At 38.5% G+C, this 17,245-nt stretch overlaps 1 protein-coding gene across 1 annotated transcript in view; it reads left to right on the forward strand.

Moving 5' to 3' along the window:
* Positions 1-17,245, forward strand: part of LOC100395293 (myomegalin) — a 201,819-nt gene that overhangs the window by 136,479 nt on the left and 48,095 nt on the right. Inside the window, 7 exon segments of the mRNA XM_078332881.1 lie at positions 2,342-2,509; positions 2,676-2,757; positions 6,914-7,005; positions 10,294-10,410; positions 10,635-10,772; positions 12,094-12,206; positions 13,593-13,735. Coding sequence (XP_078189007.1) covers positions 2,342-2,509; positions 2,676-2,757; positions 6,914-7,005; positions 10,294-10,410; positions 10,635-10,772; positions 12,094-12,206; positions 13,593-13,735 — 853 coding nt within the window.

Below are 17,245 nucleotides of genomic sequence, written 5' to 3' on the forward strand. Positions count from 1 at the left end.
CCCATAGTATTTTCTTACGTGTCCTTACGTGATAAAGGGATTATACTCCACTGTTCTAATTGTTAGGCCCACTGAAGTAAATACGCATCTTGTTAGACCAGTCCTGCTGTGTGCTTCAGAAATGGTTTCTGAAACAGACCTAATAAAATTATTCTAAATCATTTAAGCCTTTCGCAAGAGGCTAGCAACTTTGAGTTTTCTTTTTAACCTGTTTCTACTTTGGAAGAATTAGTCTTTATTATGCCTCAGCAAAAAGAATTATTATGCCCTGCAGGTAATAGAATAATGAAGATGATGGAACTTACAGATTTTTCAACTCAAGAAGATTAATGGTTGTATTCTTCTAGATCTGCTTCTCTAACTTTACATGCAAAAGAAATCACCCGATAGCTTTTTAAAGATGTAGATTGTAGAGCTCAACTCCAGAGACAGAAATTCAGAGGTATAGGTGGGACTTAGGAATTTGCATTCCTAACAAGTTTCCAGGTGACAGTGATGCAGTTGGCTCATGGACTGCATTGGAGGAGCCCTGCTGAAACTCCTAAATACTACTAGGAAAAGAGTGCCAAGGCAGATAGAGCACAGTATATATCCTATATGTTATTTATTATTATTATTATCATTATTTTTTGAGACGGAGTTTCGCTCTTGTTACCCAGGCTGGAGTGCAATGGCGCGATCTCGGCTCACCGCAACCTCCGCCTCCTGGGTTCAGGCAATTCTCCTGCCTCAGCCTCCTGAGTAGCTGGGATTACAGGCATGCACCACCATGCCCAGCTAATTTTTTGTATTTTTAGTAGAGACAGGGTTTCACCATGTTGACCAGGATGGTCTCGATCTCTTGACCTCGTGATCCACCCGCCTCAGCCTCCCAATTTATTATGTTTTTTTCCCACAGTTTTCACAGATATTTTTATTAAGGTACTTTTATAATGTACTGATAACCTCTAAAATGGTTATCTAAATCTCCAAAGAGCCCAAATTTTTCTTACTGAAAAATAGAAGTTTTTTTCTCATATTTCCCTTAGAAATCATGACAAGAGCTCAGCTTCTCACTTAAAACAATGTACCCCAAACCTGAAATGCAATACAAAATAAATAAATAAATAAATAATGAAAAAAAACCCACAATAGTACTTTTCCTTAGAGACAGTTGGTGTTATGATTCATCATCTGATCCCCTCAGTCATTTTAATACCAATTTATTATTTCCAGATTTTCTGTTTAAATGCAGACTTCCTGTGCGTTAATAGTTACAGAAGTTCTAGGTCTTTCCCTAATTGTGTCATCATCTGTCTTAGAAAACTGGAATTTGAAATGAAACTGAGTTTGGTGATTTTGAGACTGAGATTCCTGATTATGTGGTCTGATAAACATGTTTATGTGTGTAACTGATTGATTCAGTAAATTTGTAGTGAGTGCCTATTATGTGCCAGACACTGTACAGGGTGCTTGGGATTCAGCACCAAGTTGCCTTTAGGAAACTTACATTCCATGTAGGGGAAGCAGAGAGAGATATATATCAGATAATGGTAAGTGCATTGAAAAAAGATTTAGCACAGTAAGGGGAATTGGGGATAGAGAAGAGATTGCTGGATTTTTAAAAGTTTTTTTTCCCAGCTTTATTGAGGTATAATTGATAAATATTTTATATGTTCAAGGTGTACAAATGATATTTTGATGCACATATACATTGTGAAATGATTACCATGACCAAGTTAACACATCCGTCACTACACATTTTATACGTGTGTGGTGAAGACACTAAAGATCTACTCTCTCAGCAAATTTCAAGTAAACAATTCAGTATTATTAACTAAAGTCACCATGCTGTACATTGGATTCCCAAAACATAGTCATCTTGTACCTGAAAGCTTGTACCCTTTGGCCAGCGAGATTGCTGTTTTAGATAGGATATGCAGGAAAGGCCAACCTGAAAAGGTGTCATTTGGCAAAGACCCAAAAGCAGCAAACCACACAGATGTTTGCGTGAAGGGCAATCCAGTCCTAAGCAGCAGCTCTCCGAGAATAGAGACATTTGTTATCCTGATTCCAGAATCTTAACACCTTTGCCTGGTCGTTCTAGCAGAACCTGTTTCAGATTCTCTTATCTGCTACAAATGTGTTAAATTCAGTTTTTCCCCCGTGTTCTGCCTATGAGACTTTTTCCCATTCACTTTAACTAAGTTTTTCCCTGTAAACTAAAAGCAAGGCAGCTATTTCCTAAGGACCACTGTTGTTGTTTTTAACAAATGATTGACTTTGAAGAAATAATACCAGAACAAAAATTTTGTTTTACTAGAATATTTTTCTAATGTTGTTTGTGATTTCCTCTTACTAGGCTGCTGCACGGAAGATGGTGCAAGCCTTAATGGAAAGAAATTCAGAATTACAGGTCCTGCGTCAATATTTGGGAGGGAGAGACTCCATGATGTCCCAAGCACCTATCTCTAACCAACGAGCTGAAGTTCCCTCCATTGGCCCCCCTCTTGGAGAACAGACTGAGCAGGTAAGAACTATAGACTTAGATAATTCATGCTGAATGTGTTTCCTTGTTACATTTGAGGTGTCAGTGTGATAATTTTAATACCAAACTGTGAGAATGTTCTCAGTACTATCATTGTGATCATAGTTCCTGCATCTTCCTAAGTCCCCCGACTTTTCTAATTTTTTAGGGTTCAATGCAGACACCTTCCAGAGATGATGGCGCTTCACTGACTGCCAAAGAGGATGCCAGCATACCCAGATCCATATTAGGTAAAAGCCAAATTTCATTTCATTAAGGGACTTTGTTTTTCCTTCTGTTAATCTTTCTATTAATAGGTTTGGCCAAGACTCTTTTTCTCTTCCTACCTTAATGGAAAAAAATAAGTTTGGAATTCCTCTGAAAGGCTGAAGAACTGTCCTTACCTTATGTTGAGTTGACATTATTCCTCTGGGTTCAAAATTTGGCCCAGAGAAACTCTGTCCTTATTCTCCTTTTCAGAGGGCTTTGCCAGGGATTCAGAAATGCAGGAGGTAGTGGTTCCAATCCTGCACAGCAGGGCTATGTGCTGACAGCTTTTCCCAGGTATCTTTCAAGTCTGGGGCCACTCGCTGTCACTTCACATCACCTGTGTTAAACTGTTAGGAAGGGTAGGCAGTGTACATTGAGTTATTTGCCAAGCCTAGCCCCATTCAGGGGATGGTGTAGAAAAGTCTTACAAGTAGTCATTCTCTAGTAGGAAAACTTTATACTAACCAAAAAGTCAAAGAATGTTGGAATTCTAAAAAATCCTTTATTTGCCTTTTATAAAAAGTGTGCTTTTCCCTAAATTTTTTTATTTTGGAAATTTCAAACCTACGGAAAATTGGCAAAAGCAGAATAGTGAATACTTATGTACATTTTTCTTAAGACCAGTTATTAACATTCTGCCACATTTGCCTGATTTCTCTCCATGTACACACTCATATGTAAATGTAATGTATATTCTGAACCACTGGAGAATTTCTGACAGAAATCATGACACTTTATTCCTGAATACTTCAGTAAGTATTTCCTAAGAACAAGAACATTCTCCTACACAGCTACAGCGTAATTATCACACTCAGAACATTTAACCTTGAAACAGGCTTAGTGTCTAATACGCAGTCCACATTCAGAGTTCCTGTTGTCCCCATCATGTTCTGTATAGCTGCTTTGGTTCCCCCCAACCCCGGGGTTATGCATTGTGCTTAGTTGTCATGTCTCTTAGTCTCTAATCTAGAACAATTGTCTAGCTTTTTTTTTTTTTTAGTGAGATTGGCATTTTTTAAGAATCCAGGCCAGCAAATATTCCTCAATTTAGCTGTGATTGTTTTCTTGTGGTCAGATTTGAGTTAAACATTTCGGCAGGAATATGATATGAATGACTCAACCTCTTCCTCTCTCCCTCTCCCCCTCTCCTCCTCTCCATCTCTCCGTCTCTCTTCCTCTCTCCCTCTCTCCATCTCCCCATCTCCCTCTCCCCCCTCCTCCTCTCCATCTCTCCGTCTCTCTTCCTCTCTCCCTCTCCCCATCTCCCTCCCCCCCCACTTTTTTTTTGAGACAGAATCTCAAAATTGCCCAGGCTGGATTGCAGTGGCACCATCTTGGCTTACTGCAACCTCTGCCTCCCAGGTTCAGGTGATCTTCCCACCTCAGCCTTCCAAGTAGCCATGACTGCAGGCATGCGCCACCACACTTGGCTAGTTTTTTTGTTTGTTTGTTTTTGTTTTTTTCAGAGATGGGGTTTCACCATGTTAGCCAGGCTGGTCTGGAACTCCTAGCCTCAAGTGATCCACCTGCCTCAGCCTCCCAAAGTGCTGGGATTATAGGTGTGAGCCAGGATGACATCTTTCTTAGCGCATCACAATCAGTTTGTGTCATCCTTGGTGACGTTAAATTTAGTCATTTGGTTAAGGTTGTAGCTGCCCAATCTCTCCCTTGTAAAAGGTTCATTTTCCCTTAATATATAAGTGATCTGCTGGCTGAACTTGAGATGGCGACAGTTCTGTTTTCCAACAATCATTCACTCGTGGTTTTAGTATCATTTGAGCCTTACCTGAACCAACTCTTACATTGGTAGCTTAAAAATAGTGATTTTCAGGGCTGGGCATGGTGGCTCATGCCTTTAATCCCAGCACTTTGGGAGGCCCAGGAGAGCCAATCACTTGAGCTCAGGAGTTTGAGGCCAGCCTGGCCAACATGATGAAACTACATCTCTACTAAAAATACAAAAATGAGTCAGGCGTGGTGGCACATGCCTGTAATCACAGCTACTCAGCAGGCTGAAGCAAAAGAATCACTTGAACCCAGGAGATAGAAAGATTGCCCCACTGCATACTGGCCTAGGCGACAGAACAAGACTCAGTCTCAAAAAAAAAATATGATTTTCTGTTTTTAAAATTTCTTCTTTATTTATTTGTGGATATTATTTTATAAAGAAGACCGTCCTTTCCCTATCCCTGTACCCCATTTGTTTTTATCAGTATAGATTTTTAAAAATCGTTATATTAATGAGAACACATGGACACAGCGAGAGGAACATCACACACTGGGGTCTGTTGTGGGGTAGGGGGACTAGGGGAGCAACAGCAGGGGGTGAGGAGAATATGGAGGGATGATAATAGGAGAAATGCCTAATGTAGGTGACGGGGATGGAGGCAGCGAATCACCATGGCATGTGTGTACCTATGTAACAATCCTGCAAGATCTGCACATGTACCCAGAACTTAAAGTATCATAAAAAAAATAACAGTTTTATTAAAACATAATTCACATACTATGCAATTCATTGAAGCATACAAATTAGTATTTTTTAGTATATTCAGAGAGGTGGGGTGTGTAGCCATTGTGACTATGTAATTTTAGATCAGCCTCCCAAGAAATCCATCCCGTTAACAGTCGTTTCTCTCAAACTGCTGGCAATCATTAATCTCTCTTCTGTCTCTAAGGATCTATTTTGAATAAATTTCATATACATGGGAAAAATAAAAATGAAATCATTATATTATTGATTTTGTTCATTATTTTCTTTACTCCTCAAATTAACCCAGATTTGGTCAGTAGGAGCCTCATCAAGCTGCTTCTCTGACCCTGACCGTTTGCCATATCCTCATCGGTTTTTTGGCTTTTTTTTTAGCACTTTGATAGTTTCTGGCACAATAAGATATTCTATGATTACCTTTTACTTTACCTGCCTCAGTCCCAGAACCAGCCATTATCCTAAAGAGCCCGCTGGTTCCTTTTGGTAGTAATGGCATTGACACACTATGATCTGGGCACAGTGTCTTTATTGCGACATGAATACCTTTTGCTTCTAGGCCCTTTTAAGTGAACAGAGCTAGCAATGAATATTTTTAAGTATATAGTATGTATTTTTATACATATGAAGATTTGATGCTGCTTTCTGTAATTCCAATTTAACAATATAGGTTCTTTTTTCCCTCAGTTCACATTTCTATCTCCTTGAGAGCCCTGGTTACTTATAATGTCAATACATTTCAAAGTATTTACACATTTGCAGAATGCTATAAAAGTAGTTTCAGAATTACTACATAAATACCACTATCAACGATAAATGTATTACGTAATGTTTAAGGTTTTTTTTTTGTGATTTTTTTTTATCCTTAGGGTATTTTTGAAATTCTTTTTATCCTTAGGGTATTTTGCACTGATGGTGTGCAGTTAGTGAGTTCAGAAATTATTTGGATTAATTTTTTAATTATCTTCTGGGTGGTTTTATTATCTGTTTGCTATATAGATTCGTTTATTTATATAATACTAAATTTTAGGCTTTTTCTCTTCCATTAATTGTCGAGCTGACTTACATATTAAAAATTAAACATTAACACAGTTCAAAACTCCAGTATATAAGATTATATACTCAGATGTCCCGTCTCTTTCCCTATCCCTTCTCTCCTGTTTCCACTCATCTCCTGAAGGTAATCAGTTTCATTTCTGGGTTATTATTTCTGTATATCTTTCTGCAAAAATAAGCAAATGAATCATCTTTGTGTATGTGATATATATATATGTGCATTCTTATTCCCCCTTTTCCTAATCTAAAACCTACTACCTTAGATGTATTCTTAAGCACATATTTTACTTAACATATTCTCAGAATCTCAAAATCATTCCATATAAGCTCATAAAGATCATTCTTATTCATTTTTCTACAGCAGTCTATAGTGCCATATGTGAATATACTATAGTTTATTCTAGCTTTTCTTTATAGCATGCAAGATGATTGCAGTGTTTGGCCATTATAAATAATGCTACAAAGAACAACCTGTGTATATGTTTTATTTTTTCTTATTATTGGAATATGTTCTGAGTAAATTGCTCAAAGGAGGCAGCAGATATTACATTATGTTAATAGTAATTAAAACCAGCACTCTATTTTCATTTTAGGAGACTTGGACACAGTTGCAGGGCTGGAAAAAGAACTGAGTAATGCCAAAGAGGAACTTGAACTCATGGCTAAAAAAGAAAGAGAAAGTCAGGTGAGTTTTCTAGTCAAGTCTTAATTTTTAAATCCCTATTATTTTTTCTTTCAAAATAGTTTATATTTAAAAGTGTATAATTCTCCAAGTATAACATCTGAGTCCAAATGCCAGGTATAACTTTTTTCTTTTGGGGGAAAAATATAAGTTATTTTTTATATGCATAATCTCAACAAGATACTCCTATTTTTATACTGGGACCACTAAAACTTATTAAGTGCTGGAAAAATGCAACGCTCTCTCCCCATTGCTAACTGGAATAAAATAATTGTAAAGGCCAGGTGCAGTGGCTCACGCCTGTAATCCCAGCACTTTGGGAGGCTGAGCTGGGTGGATCACTTGAGGTCAGAAGTTCGAGACCAGCCTGGCCAATATGGCAAAATCTCGTCTCTACTAAAAATACAAAAATTAGCCAGGTATGGTGGTGGGTGCCTGCGATCCCAGCTACTCAGGAGACTGAGGCAGGAGAATCACTTGAACCCTGGAGGCAGAGGTTGCAGTCAGCTGAGATCGTGCCATCACACTCCAGCCTAGGCAACAAGAGTGAAACTTCGCCTCCAAATAATAATAATAATAAGAAGAAAGCACTAGTGAAAAAAGGAAGTGTTGTGTGATTGTTGCTTAGTTATGACATTAGACCCATGAAATTAGTTTGAGAAACATGAAACAAGAGGAACTTGAGTATAATCGATGTTTATTGAGCATTCATATACAACGTACTGTGCTAGCACTAATGCTTACAACTCTGCACGAAGTGGCGTCAGCCCAATTTTAATAGATGAAGAAGCTGAAACACTGATTTCTCTTTTTAAAATGGGAATGGAGAATAGTTACATGGCTAATAAATGCCAAAGCTACGATTCAAACTCCAGATTTTTGTGACTTCACATACTTCCTAAGATTCCTTTCCTAGAACATGTTTTTCCCATCTTACACTTTAACTCTCCCTAGCATAGAGTTTTCATCAATATTTTTAGAAGAGGCCTTTCAGCCTTAGAGATTCCCTTACCCTGCCTTTTCTCCACAGCTAGGTGCATATTCAGCTACGATGCTGAAGAAATATGAGGAGCACAGTGCAGAGTTACAGTCTAAAACCAAAAGCCTGTTTGTTACTCTGGCATCTCCTTTAGAAGACCAGTCAGTGTTGTGGCTTCCTAAATTAAGTTTAGCTAGCTAGTCTAACTAGCTCCTTAGTTATTTTCTACCTTTTGCCACAGCTAGATCTATAATATAAAACCTGTGTTTGTATTTGTGACAGAATTAACATATTTTATCTTTTCATTTTATTACCATATTTCTGCGTACAAACAGACTCGTGTTTTATGACCCCATTAGTTTTTAGGATATGAGAATGTATGGCATTTAAGAAATACCAGTTTTAAAAATCTCCTTTAAAAAGCCCCCCTTCCTTTTTGTGGTTCTACCTTAGCCGTTATCTGATTATTCATGTCAGATATTGTAGTTTCCACATGCTCTTCCTGTTTTTCTCACATATACCAAATCCAGAGTAATGTTACTTTTTGGTTCTGTCCTATTTTTAGAATCATGAAATTCTAATGCCTTTGATTGGGTATTTTGAGGGGGTGATATTTAGCTATTGCTAAATTCCTTTAAAGAGTTTATTTAAAACAACTTGCCCTTACCATAAAGACTGTATGGATATGTGGCATCTCCTGGGAAGACATTATAGCCGACTGCCTCTGAGTCAGCTTCCCCGAGTTCATGTTGTGGATTCGCCACTTACTAGCTAGCCCTGTGGTTTTTGAACAAGCTCCTTAATTTCTCTCAGACTCAATCACCTTGTCTGTAAATTGAAGAGTAGAAAAAGTCACCTTATGTACAAATCCAAGAGGAGTTATTTTATAGGATTGTTGTGAGGATTCACTCCTTCATTCATTCTTTAGCTACATGGGGATTGTCTCTAAACTGGGGCTAGTGCTGGGGATGAGGTAGTACATGAAATCAGTAAGGTCTCTGGCTCTGTGTAGTTAATTTCTACTGGGCAGATATAGACAATAAACAAATAAATACTATAGATTATAGTAAGTGATATGAGGGAAATGATAGAAGATAACATGGATGGAGACCATCTTAAACAGGGTGGCCAAAGAAGGCTTCTCTGAGCAGATAACACATAAGCTAGGACCTGAGAATGAGGAGGAGGCAGCCCTGGGAAAGATATTTCAGGCCAGGGGAGTAGAAGCTGTAAAGGCCCTGAGTTAAGAGAAAGTCTGGTGTTCCTAGAACAGAAAAAGTCAAGTGTGCCTACAGAGTCGTGAGTGAGGAGTAAAATGACAGATATCAAAGTGGGAAAAGTAGGCAGGAACCTACTTTTCCCACTTTAAATATATACAAAGCATTTATTAGAGAGCCCAGAGCACAGTAAGTGTTAGCAGGTATGGTTATTATCATTATTTTTTTTTTTTTTGAGACAGAGTCTTGTTCTGTCACCCAGACTAGAGTGCAGTGGCATGATCTCAGCTCACTGCAACCTCTGCCTCCTAGGTTCAAGTGACTCTCTTGCCTCAGCCTCCTGAGTAGCTGGGATTACTGGTATGCAACAGCATGCCGGGCTAATTTTTGTATTTTTAGGAGACAGGGTTTCATCATTTTGTTCAGGCTGGTCTCAAACTCCCGACCTCATGATCTGCCAGCCTCTGCCTCCCAAAGTATTGCAGGCATGAGCCATGGCGCCTGGCCTATTATCATGAGTTTTAATAAACTTTGTCATAACCAAGTATTTGTCATTTTCTGTTGAGAACACTGAATGTTTAGGGCAAGTAGTGCCAGCTTTTGGCAGGATTCCTTCAGAGGTGGTGGCATGCTCTTCCATCTGGAGGCATGTAATGTTTGGTGATCTCTTGTGATGTTAGCAGCTTTTGTGGTTTGATGCCTAATCCATTAATTCATTAAGTGTTGCAAAATGGAGATATCCTAATGCTATCATTTTTTCATCTGTTAGCTGCAGTACTTACACAAAAACTTCATCTCTTCCTGCTTCTGCTAATGGTCACCGTTCTTTTTCAGTATCATAATAAGCTTGTTAAACAAATTTGATGTGTTTGGCAGTGCCAGCTAAAGTGGAAGACATCATTAAAAGCAACTATTACATCTTCCCATAAAACATCCTTCGTTACCATACTGCATGGATTTTTTATTTGATCCCGTAGAGCCCTGTTCTTGTCTCATTTTGTCTTGCATTACTGGCTGATAGTGATATGATATGCGAAAGCGTTTGCCTCCGTGTTCAAATGTAAACATGGCAGATACTGATTCCTCTTTTCACAGATGGAACTTGCCGCTCTACAGTCCATGATGGCCGTGCAAGAAGAAGAGCTGCAGGTGCAGGCTGCTGATATGGAGTCTCTGACCAGGAACGTACAGATTAAAGAAGATCTCATCAAGGTCTTGCAAAACTTGTATGGACCATTGGAAATGTTCACATCTCAGAATACCTGTAGGGCATCTGCAGACAATATTTGCACACGATGAATCCTTTGGCCAGTTCTTACCAATATCCCACTTGAAAGTATAAGCGGACTATTTCAAGAACATTTGTTCCTGCGCCCCTTGGCCGAATAACCCTTTTGTTACCATTTTCACGTTTACCCTTATTTTTTGACTTCTAGGACCTGCAAATGCAACTAGTTGATCCTGAAGACATACCAGCTATGGAACGCCTGACCCAGGAAGTATTACTTCTTAGGGAGAAAGTTGCTACGATAGAATCCCAGGGTCAAGACATTTCAGGAAACCGAAGACAACAGGTAAGTCATTGGAATGTAGACCCCCCACACACACACATATATATGTATATATGTGTATGTGTATATATATATAGAGAGAGAGAGAGAGAAAAGGATTTTTTTTTCTTTTTTTTAGTAGTTTCACCATGTTAGGCTGGTCTTGAACTCCTGACCCCAAGTGATCCACCCTCCTCTGCCCCTCAAAATGCTAGAATTACATACAGGCATGAGTCAGCACATTGAGACAGGGTCTCACTGTGCCACCCAAGTGGAAATGCAATGGTATGATCATGGCTCACCGCAGCTTCAAACTCTGGGGCTCAAGGAATCTTCCTGCCTCAGCCTCCTGAGTAGCTGGAGCTACAGGTGCAAACCACCATGCCCAGCACAAACCTTATTTTTCTACTGTGAAATAAACCATGATATTGGTTTTTCATAGATGGTATTTCATTGAGAAACTGTGCTCTAAAGTTTCCTAGTTTGGTCAGTAGTAGCTATAGATGCATCTTTCTGACATGTGGTTCTGAAAAGAGCAGCAGTTCTTTTGGACACATGCCAGTAGTTATCCCTCACACTCGTTCATCAGTCACCTCCCTCTCAACTGAATCTTTCTCTTCTATCTGCATTTAAGCATGTTCAAATCTCTCCCAGTTTAAAAAAAGAGAAAGAAACCCCTGCCTTTGCCTCCCTCAAATGTCTTTGTAGCTACAGCCCCATTTAACCTTTCTTCAATGCCAGACTTTTCCAAAAGACTTACTTGCCTGTACTCCGTGTCTCCTTTATCATTTTTCTCACTAACTACTCACTGCACTCCATTCTAGCTTTTAACACTACCTTAAACAACTCTCTGTTGGTTATACATTATCTTTACAGCACTATTACACTCACAATGGCACACGTCCATGAGTAATGAATGTCTTTTCCCTCCACTAGATAGTAGGCTTTCCCTTAGAGCCTAGAACAGCGTCTGTCCCATAGAAGGTGTTCAATAAATACTTACTGAATGAATGAAGAATACTCGTAAGTCCTATTATATATGTTTCCCTCTTACTCCTTTCTCTTAGCTGCTTTCCTGTGCTTCTAACTTCTCTCTCCTTTTTCTTCTTTTTGCTCCCTTTTTTGAATTCCACCATACAGGGTTTTAAAGATAAAAAAAAATAACGAATATGACATTGACATTGATTTGAAAACTATAAAATACTATCAAAAGGTTATGTACCAAGATAGTGGACTTTTTAGGTCCTATTACATGCTAATGCATTTTCTTATTCCTCAGGATTAACTGTGGCCTCATGTCTCACCATGCCATTTGCATATTGCTTCTTCTCTCTTCTTTTCTTAGTTACTGCTGATGCTAGAAGGACTAGTAGATGAACGGAGTCGGCTCAATGAGGCCTTACAAGCAGAGAGACAGCTCTATAGCAGTCTGGTGAAGTTCCACGCCCATCCAGAGAGGTAAGAGAGTGGCTATTTTTCCTTTTATTCTTTGTTAACATTTTTATTTCTTTTACTATTGTATTCTTTTTATGCCTTTTATTCTTAAGTGCAGATGCTTATGATACTGAAGAGGGGGAAAAAACAGGGACAATGACTGGGGCTACCCACGTTGTCATTTGTTTTATGGATTGCTCTGAGCCTCAGTGTCAAAATCTTAAGTCCGGAATAGTGCCTGTTTCACACAGCGATTGCAGAGATTAAATGAGAAGACAGCTTTGGTGTCTAAAACAATGCCTTGCATATAGTCAGCACTCAATGTATGTTCCTTTCCTTTTGTGATCCATGCTAAAGGCTGTTCTATTATAAAAGTAAGGCTACTCCCTGACTCTACTGAAAATACAGGAATTCACTGGGCATGGTAGTGCACACCTGTAGTCCCAGCTACTCAGGAGGCTGAGGCAGGAGAATTCCTTGAACCTGGAGGCGGAGGTTGCAGTGAGACAAGGTTGCACCACTGCACTCCAGCCTGGCGACAAAGAGAGACTCCGTCTCAAAAAAAAAAAAAGTAAGGCTATAAAGGGCACTGATATTCATTTAATGTCGTTGAAGAAGATCTATTCATTAGAATGGCTGATATCACCCCGGGACCACCGATAGCCATCATGATGAATATCTTTTCTTCTGCCTCTTGGTTTTGGTCATATATATGATACCTCTCTGGATCATTTTATATTCTCTTCATTTTTTTTCTCATTTTGCCTTCCTTTTTAGTACCTTTTACTCTTTTTCAATTTTTGTTTTTAGTTTTTGTTTTTTCTTTTACTATTCAGTTTCTTCTAATTTATTGTTGGGCTTTAAAAATGTTTTCTTTCTACCAGGAAAATGAAGGCAGAGGAAAAGTATGATAGGACCAGTTGATTGTGTTACTTTTCAAAGAACCTCTAGAGCTTTAGTTTTTGTGAATCAGATTCCGTTTCACACCGTCAAGTTTGGTAGCAAATGTGAAGACAGACACCTTCAGTAATAGTTCTACTTGGCTCAGTCTTGCTCTGGTTTATATTTAGTTTTTCCTGGGTTTTAGTTTTTCAGAAACAAAAGCTTTTAGTCAAATAACGAGATTTCTCTTGCTTGGGCTATTGCGGTGTGAGCTATAATTTCATGTGAAATTGTCCCAGAATCTAGCATAAGGGGCCTGCTTTTTAAAAAGGAACAGTCCTTGATAATCTGCCAGCAGTGAACACAAATGCCACACAAGAGACTGCATTCATTTATTGTGTCCTGGAGAAGGATTACTTTAGAAAGTCATGTGGCTCAAAGTGGCATTGATGGTTCTTTGGAAGCAAATGTGGACTCACTACAGTTGATGGCTAATCCGTTTTCCTTCCGTATGGCATGTTTAATCAGCTCTGAGAGAGACCGAAGTCTGCAGGTGGAACTGGAAGGGGCTCAGGTGTTACGCAGTCGGCTAGAAGAACTTCTTGGAAGAAGCCTGGAGCGCTTAAACAGGCTGGAGACCCTGGCCGCCATTGGAGGTGGGGAACTGGAAGGTGTGCGCATTCATCACAAGCATGCCTACTGAGCACTGGCGGGTCTGACTGCAGCCCAGGATGGAAACCTTGTTTGCACTAACCAGAAAGATCCCTGTCTGACTTTGGCAGAATTAAATGGTGACTTACTAATGATAGAACTGGTACAAGTAGCATCAACTACAAAGTGAAACTCACTTTAGCCTACACGGATCTCACTGTACATACATATCAATCCCTAAATTGAATGGTGGAGGTTGCAAAGTGTATTTGCACATTTTAAATCATTTTGTTTTAGTTTTTCACTTTTATTCATTCTTATCCCTAGCCCCTCCTCATTCCCTCATCCCTTCTGTGGGCCAATAAAGTTTATTCCTCCCCCACTTTCACAATCCATTTCATATGTTCCATATCATGTCATAAATGCATGTGTGTGTATTATTTTTGCCATTCAGTCAACTCCTCTTTGAGTGAGAGCATTTTTTAAATCAAAAGAATATAAGTTTTAAGATGAGAGAGCAAGAAAGAGATTGAGAGTCTATAAGAGTGACTTCACACGAGTGATACAGTCCTTATCAGAAGGTAATCAAAACCAGGAGAGTAGTCTTGTAATTGTAGACTGCAGGTATTGGGAAGGTCAAGTTAAGGAACGGAGTCCAAAGCTGTGAAAGTGAATCATAGTGAACCTTTACCTCTAATACTGTGTCAGACTGATGCTTGTACACTAGTGAGATTAGCTATTAGGTACAGATTAAATTCTATTTAATTTTTCTTCTTTATTCATTCCTTTGAGTGTTTTAAAACCAAGGTCATGCTATTTAGTCACAGTGTGACTTCCAGAATGGTCTTCCAGAGTCACAATTCTCTGTTTACGAAGATAATTTCAAATGTAGTATCCCTCTTTACATTCAGTGTTTCACTAAATAACTCATTATAGCCAGAGGAGGGTATTGCTTCTTCCATTTGTGGCGCTAGATAGGGTCCTGTTTTTTTTCACTATTTAGTCTGTGTACATTTCTCCATATAAAAGTGAGTAATAGGCTTCGGGCTTTGAAGTGCTTGCATCATTTAGAAATCGCTGTCTCAATGCTTGCTTGTGGCAACATCACAGGTAAAAGGAGAGGGGCACTGGAGATTGCATCTCTGATGTCTTGAATGTCAAGAGTGTGAAAAGTAACCAAGATTGCTTTTAGCTTTGTGGGTTCAGCATCATGAATTTGTTTTTATTTCTGCTGGTTGTAAGTTTCCTAGTTAGAAGCTGAGATTTCAGTTACTTTAAACCTGGAATTCAGAACAGGGATTGAGGCTTTCTAGCACAATAAATGTGACTCTTTCTAAACTAAGTGGAGCACACTGATTTTTTTCCTTCCCTTTTTTTTTTTTACATGATACTACTTCTTTCACATGTTGACATGGCTTGTATTACATCCTAAATTTCATCTGTTTCTGTAACTTTAGCTGTGTCTGTAACAGAGCATCAGTCAAACTAGAGTGGACAGGAAGAAAATGTTCTCCTGGAGAAGCACTCTGAAATCTGATTAAGTAATTTGCAAAAGATCGATAGCCATAATCGTTACTCTTAATGAATCTGTCATTTCAATTTCAATGACTTTTGAGGAAAAAGGAGTCATTTAAGGAAGGAGATAAGAAGTATAGGCAGATCCATCCACTTTTCTTAGTCTCCCAATTTTAAGAGACCCTTTCTTGCACAAAATTTTTTGTAACTTTCCAGAAGTAAGAATGAAGGTAGTGGAGCTGTAGAAATATCAACCTATCAAAAACGAATTTGTCCTGTCATTACAAGACATTTAGGGAACATTTTTCCTTAATTTTACTAATAGACGAAGGAAGCTGTCTGAGTCTGCAGTTAAGATTCCACTCTGGGTGAATCTTGATTTCTAATGGCTCATAGTGATTACAGTTTATGTCAATAATCACTCCTATTTCTGTCAACCTCCAGCAAGAGTAGACTGATAGAAAGATAAAAAAAGTCTGACCTTAATGTCATAAATGTAACTAAAATATGGTACTAACTTTTTCTGATCTAGATAGCTGGAATGAGGCTTACAAATAGAGCTATCTGGAGAGAGCTTGCTGGTCTAACAATTCTGTGTGATAATTTGCCATTTGATTAGAGAGCATGGGTGTGATAAATGTTCATAATCCATATATAGATCGTGCTGTGCTTGGACACATCAGTCATACGTAACATGAGATAATATTCCATTTTCAGGTGCTATACTGGGTTATTCTACCTTTGCTAGTCATTTTTCAACATCACAGTAATTGTAGATAAAGCATCATGTGCTTATAGAACCTTGTACTTGAATAAAAATAATCTTCATATAAAAATAATGAAGTAAATTTTTACTTAGGTCATGCTTAATTGGAAGCATAGAACTTAAATTGAGAAAAAAATTCATATTATAGATTTTGTTTTTCTCTGTTTCCTTTAATAGCAAATAATGCAGAGTGATGGTTGTAAGAGTTGAGAGTAGGTGAAAGTCTGTAGGTTTTGGAACTATAGAGTTGAAAAGAACCTCCAAGAGGACTTATTTAATGAATGAAATGGGCGTCCTTAGACAGATGCTATCCCCAAACTGTTTTCTGTTGAAAGTTTTTTTTTTTTTATTGTACTTTAAGTTCTGGGGTACATGTGCAGATCTTGCAGTATTGTTGCACAGGTACACACGCCATGGGGGTTTGCTGCCTCCATCCCCCCGTCACCTACATCCGGCATTTCTCCCAATGTTATCCCTCCCAACCTCCCCACCCGCTGCTGTCCCTCAGTATTGAAATTTGATGATTATTAGTACCTAGTATAAGTCAACATTCCCCTGATGTTCTCTTTTCAGATAGCCAAGTTATAGCTTTTTTGCAAAGACATTATTGGGCTACGTTAGAATGTCAGGGTTTTCCTTTGATAGTGTCACCCAACCTTCTCCACACCCTTTTCTCTTCATTCAGTTGTGGACAGCAGGAATATTTTTAGTATCTTTGCTTCTTAGGGGAATTACATTTTTCCTTATTTATATTTTTAAAAGATATTTCTGTTACATTATTTATAGCAAGAGATCTATTAAGGATCCAGAAGATCTTAACCTGTGTAGGATATTAGTTCCTAACCATACAAATTAGTTTCCTTGAGGGTTCTCTAGTATAATAAACTGTGTGGCAAATATGCATAAAAGACCTATCATTTTCTATGCTCATTTATCCTCCTCATTCAGTGTCTGGGTCATGACATATTTGGCTTATAGCTTCAAGAACAGTTCAAGAAAACTGATTTCAGTTCTCTCTATGTTGATCTTCCAGTTGGATCTGGAGTCTTCTGATTGTCTGATTGTGGAAAGGAGGAGCAGATCACATTCTGCTGAAAATTGTCCGTTTCATTGAGAAATAAAGGTTGACTGAGCTACCTAAAGTCGCTTTCCTTTGGACTATAAGCCTTAGAACAATCATTTAATAACTTTTTCTTTTCTTGAGGTAGTGTTAGAAAACTCTAGTTCCCATTGATAGGATGAACTTGTT

Source organism: Callithrix jacchus, chromosome 7 (genome assembly GCF_049354715.1).
Source record: "Callithrix jacchus isolate 240 chromosome 7, calJac240_pri, whole genome shotgun sequence".
Classification (NCBI taxonomy): Eukaryota; Metazoa; Chordata; class Mammalia; order Primates; family Cebidae; genus Callithrix; species Callithrix jacchus.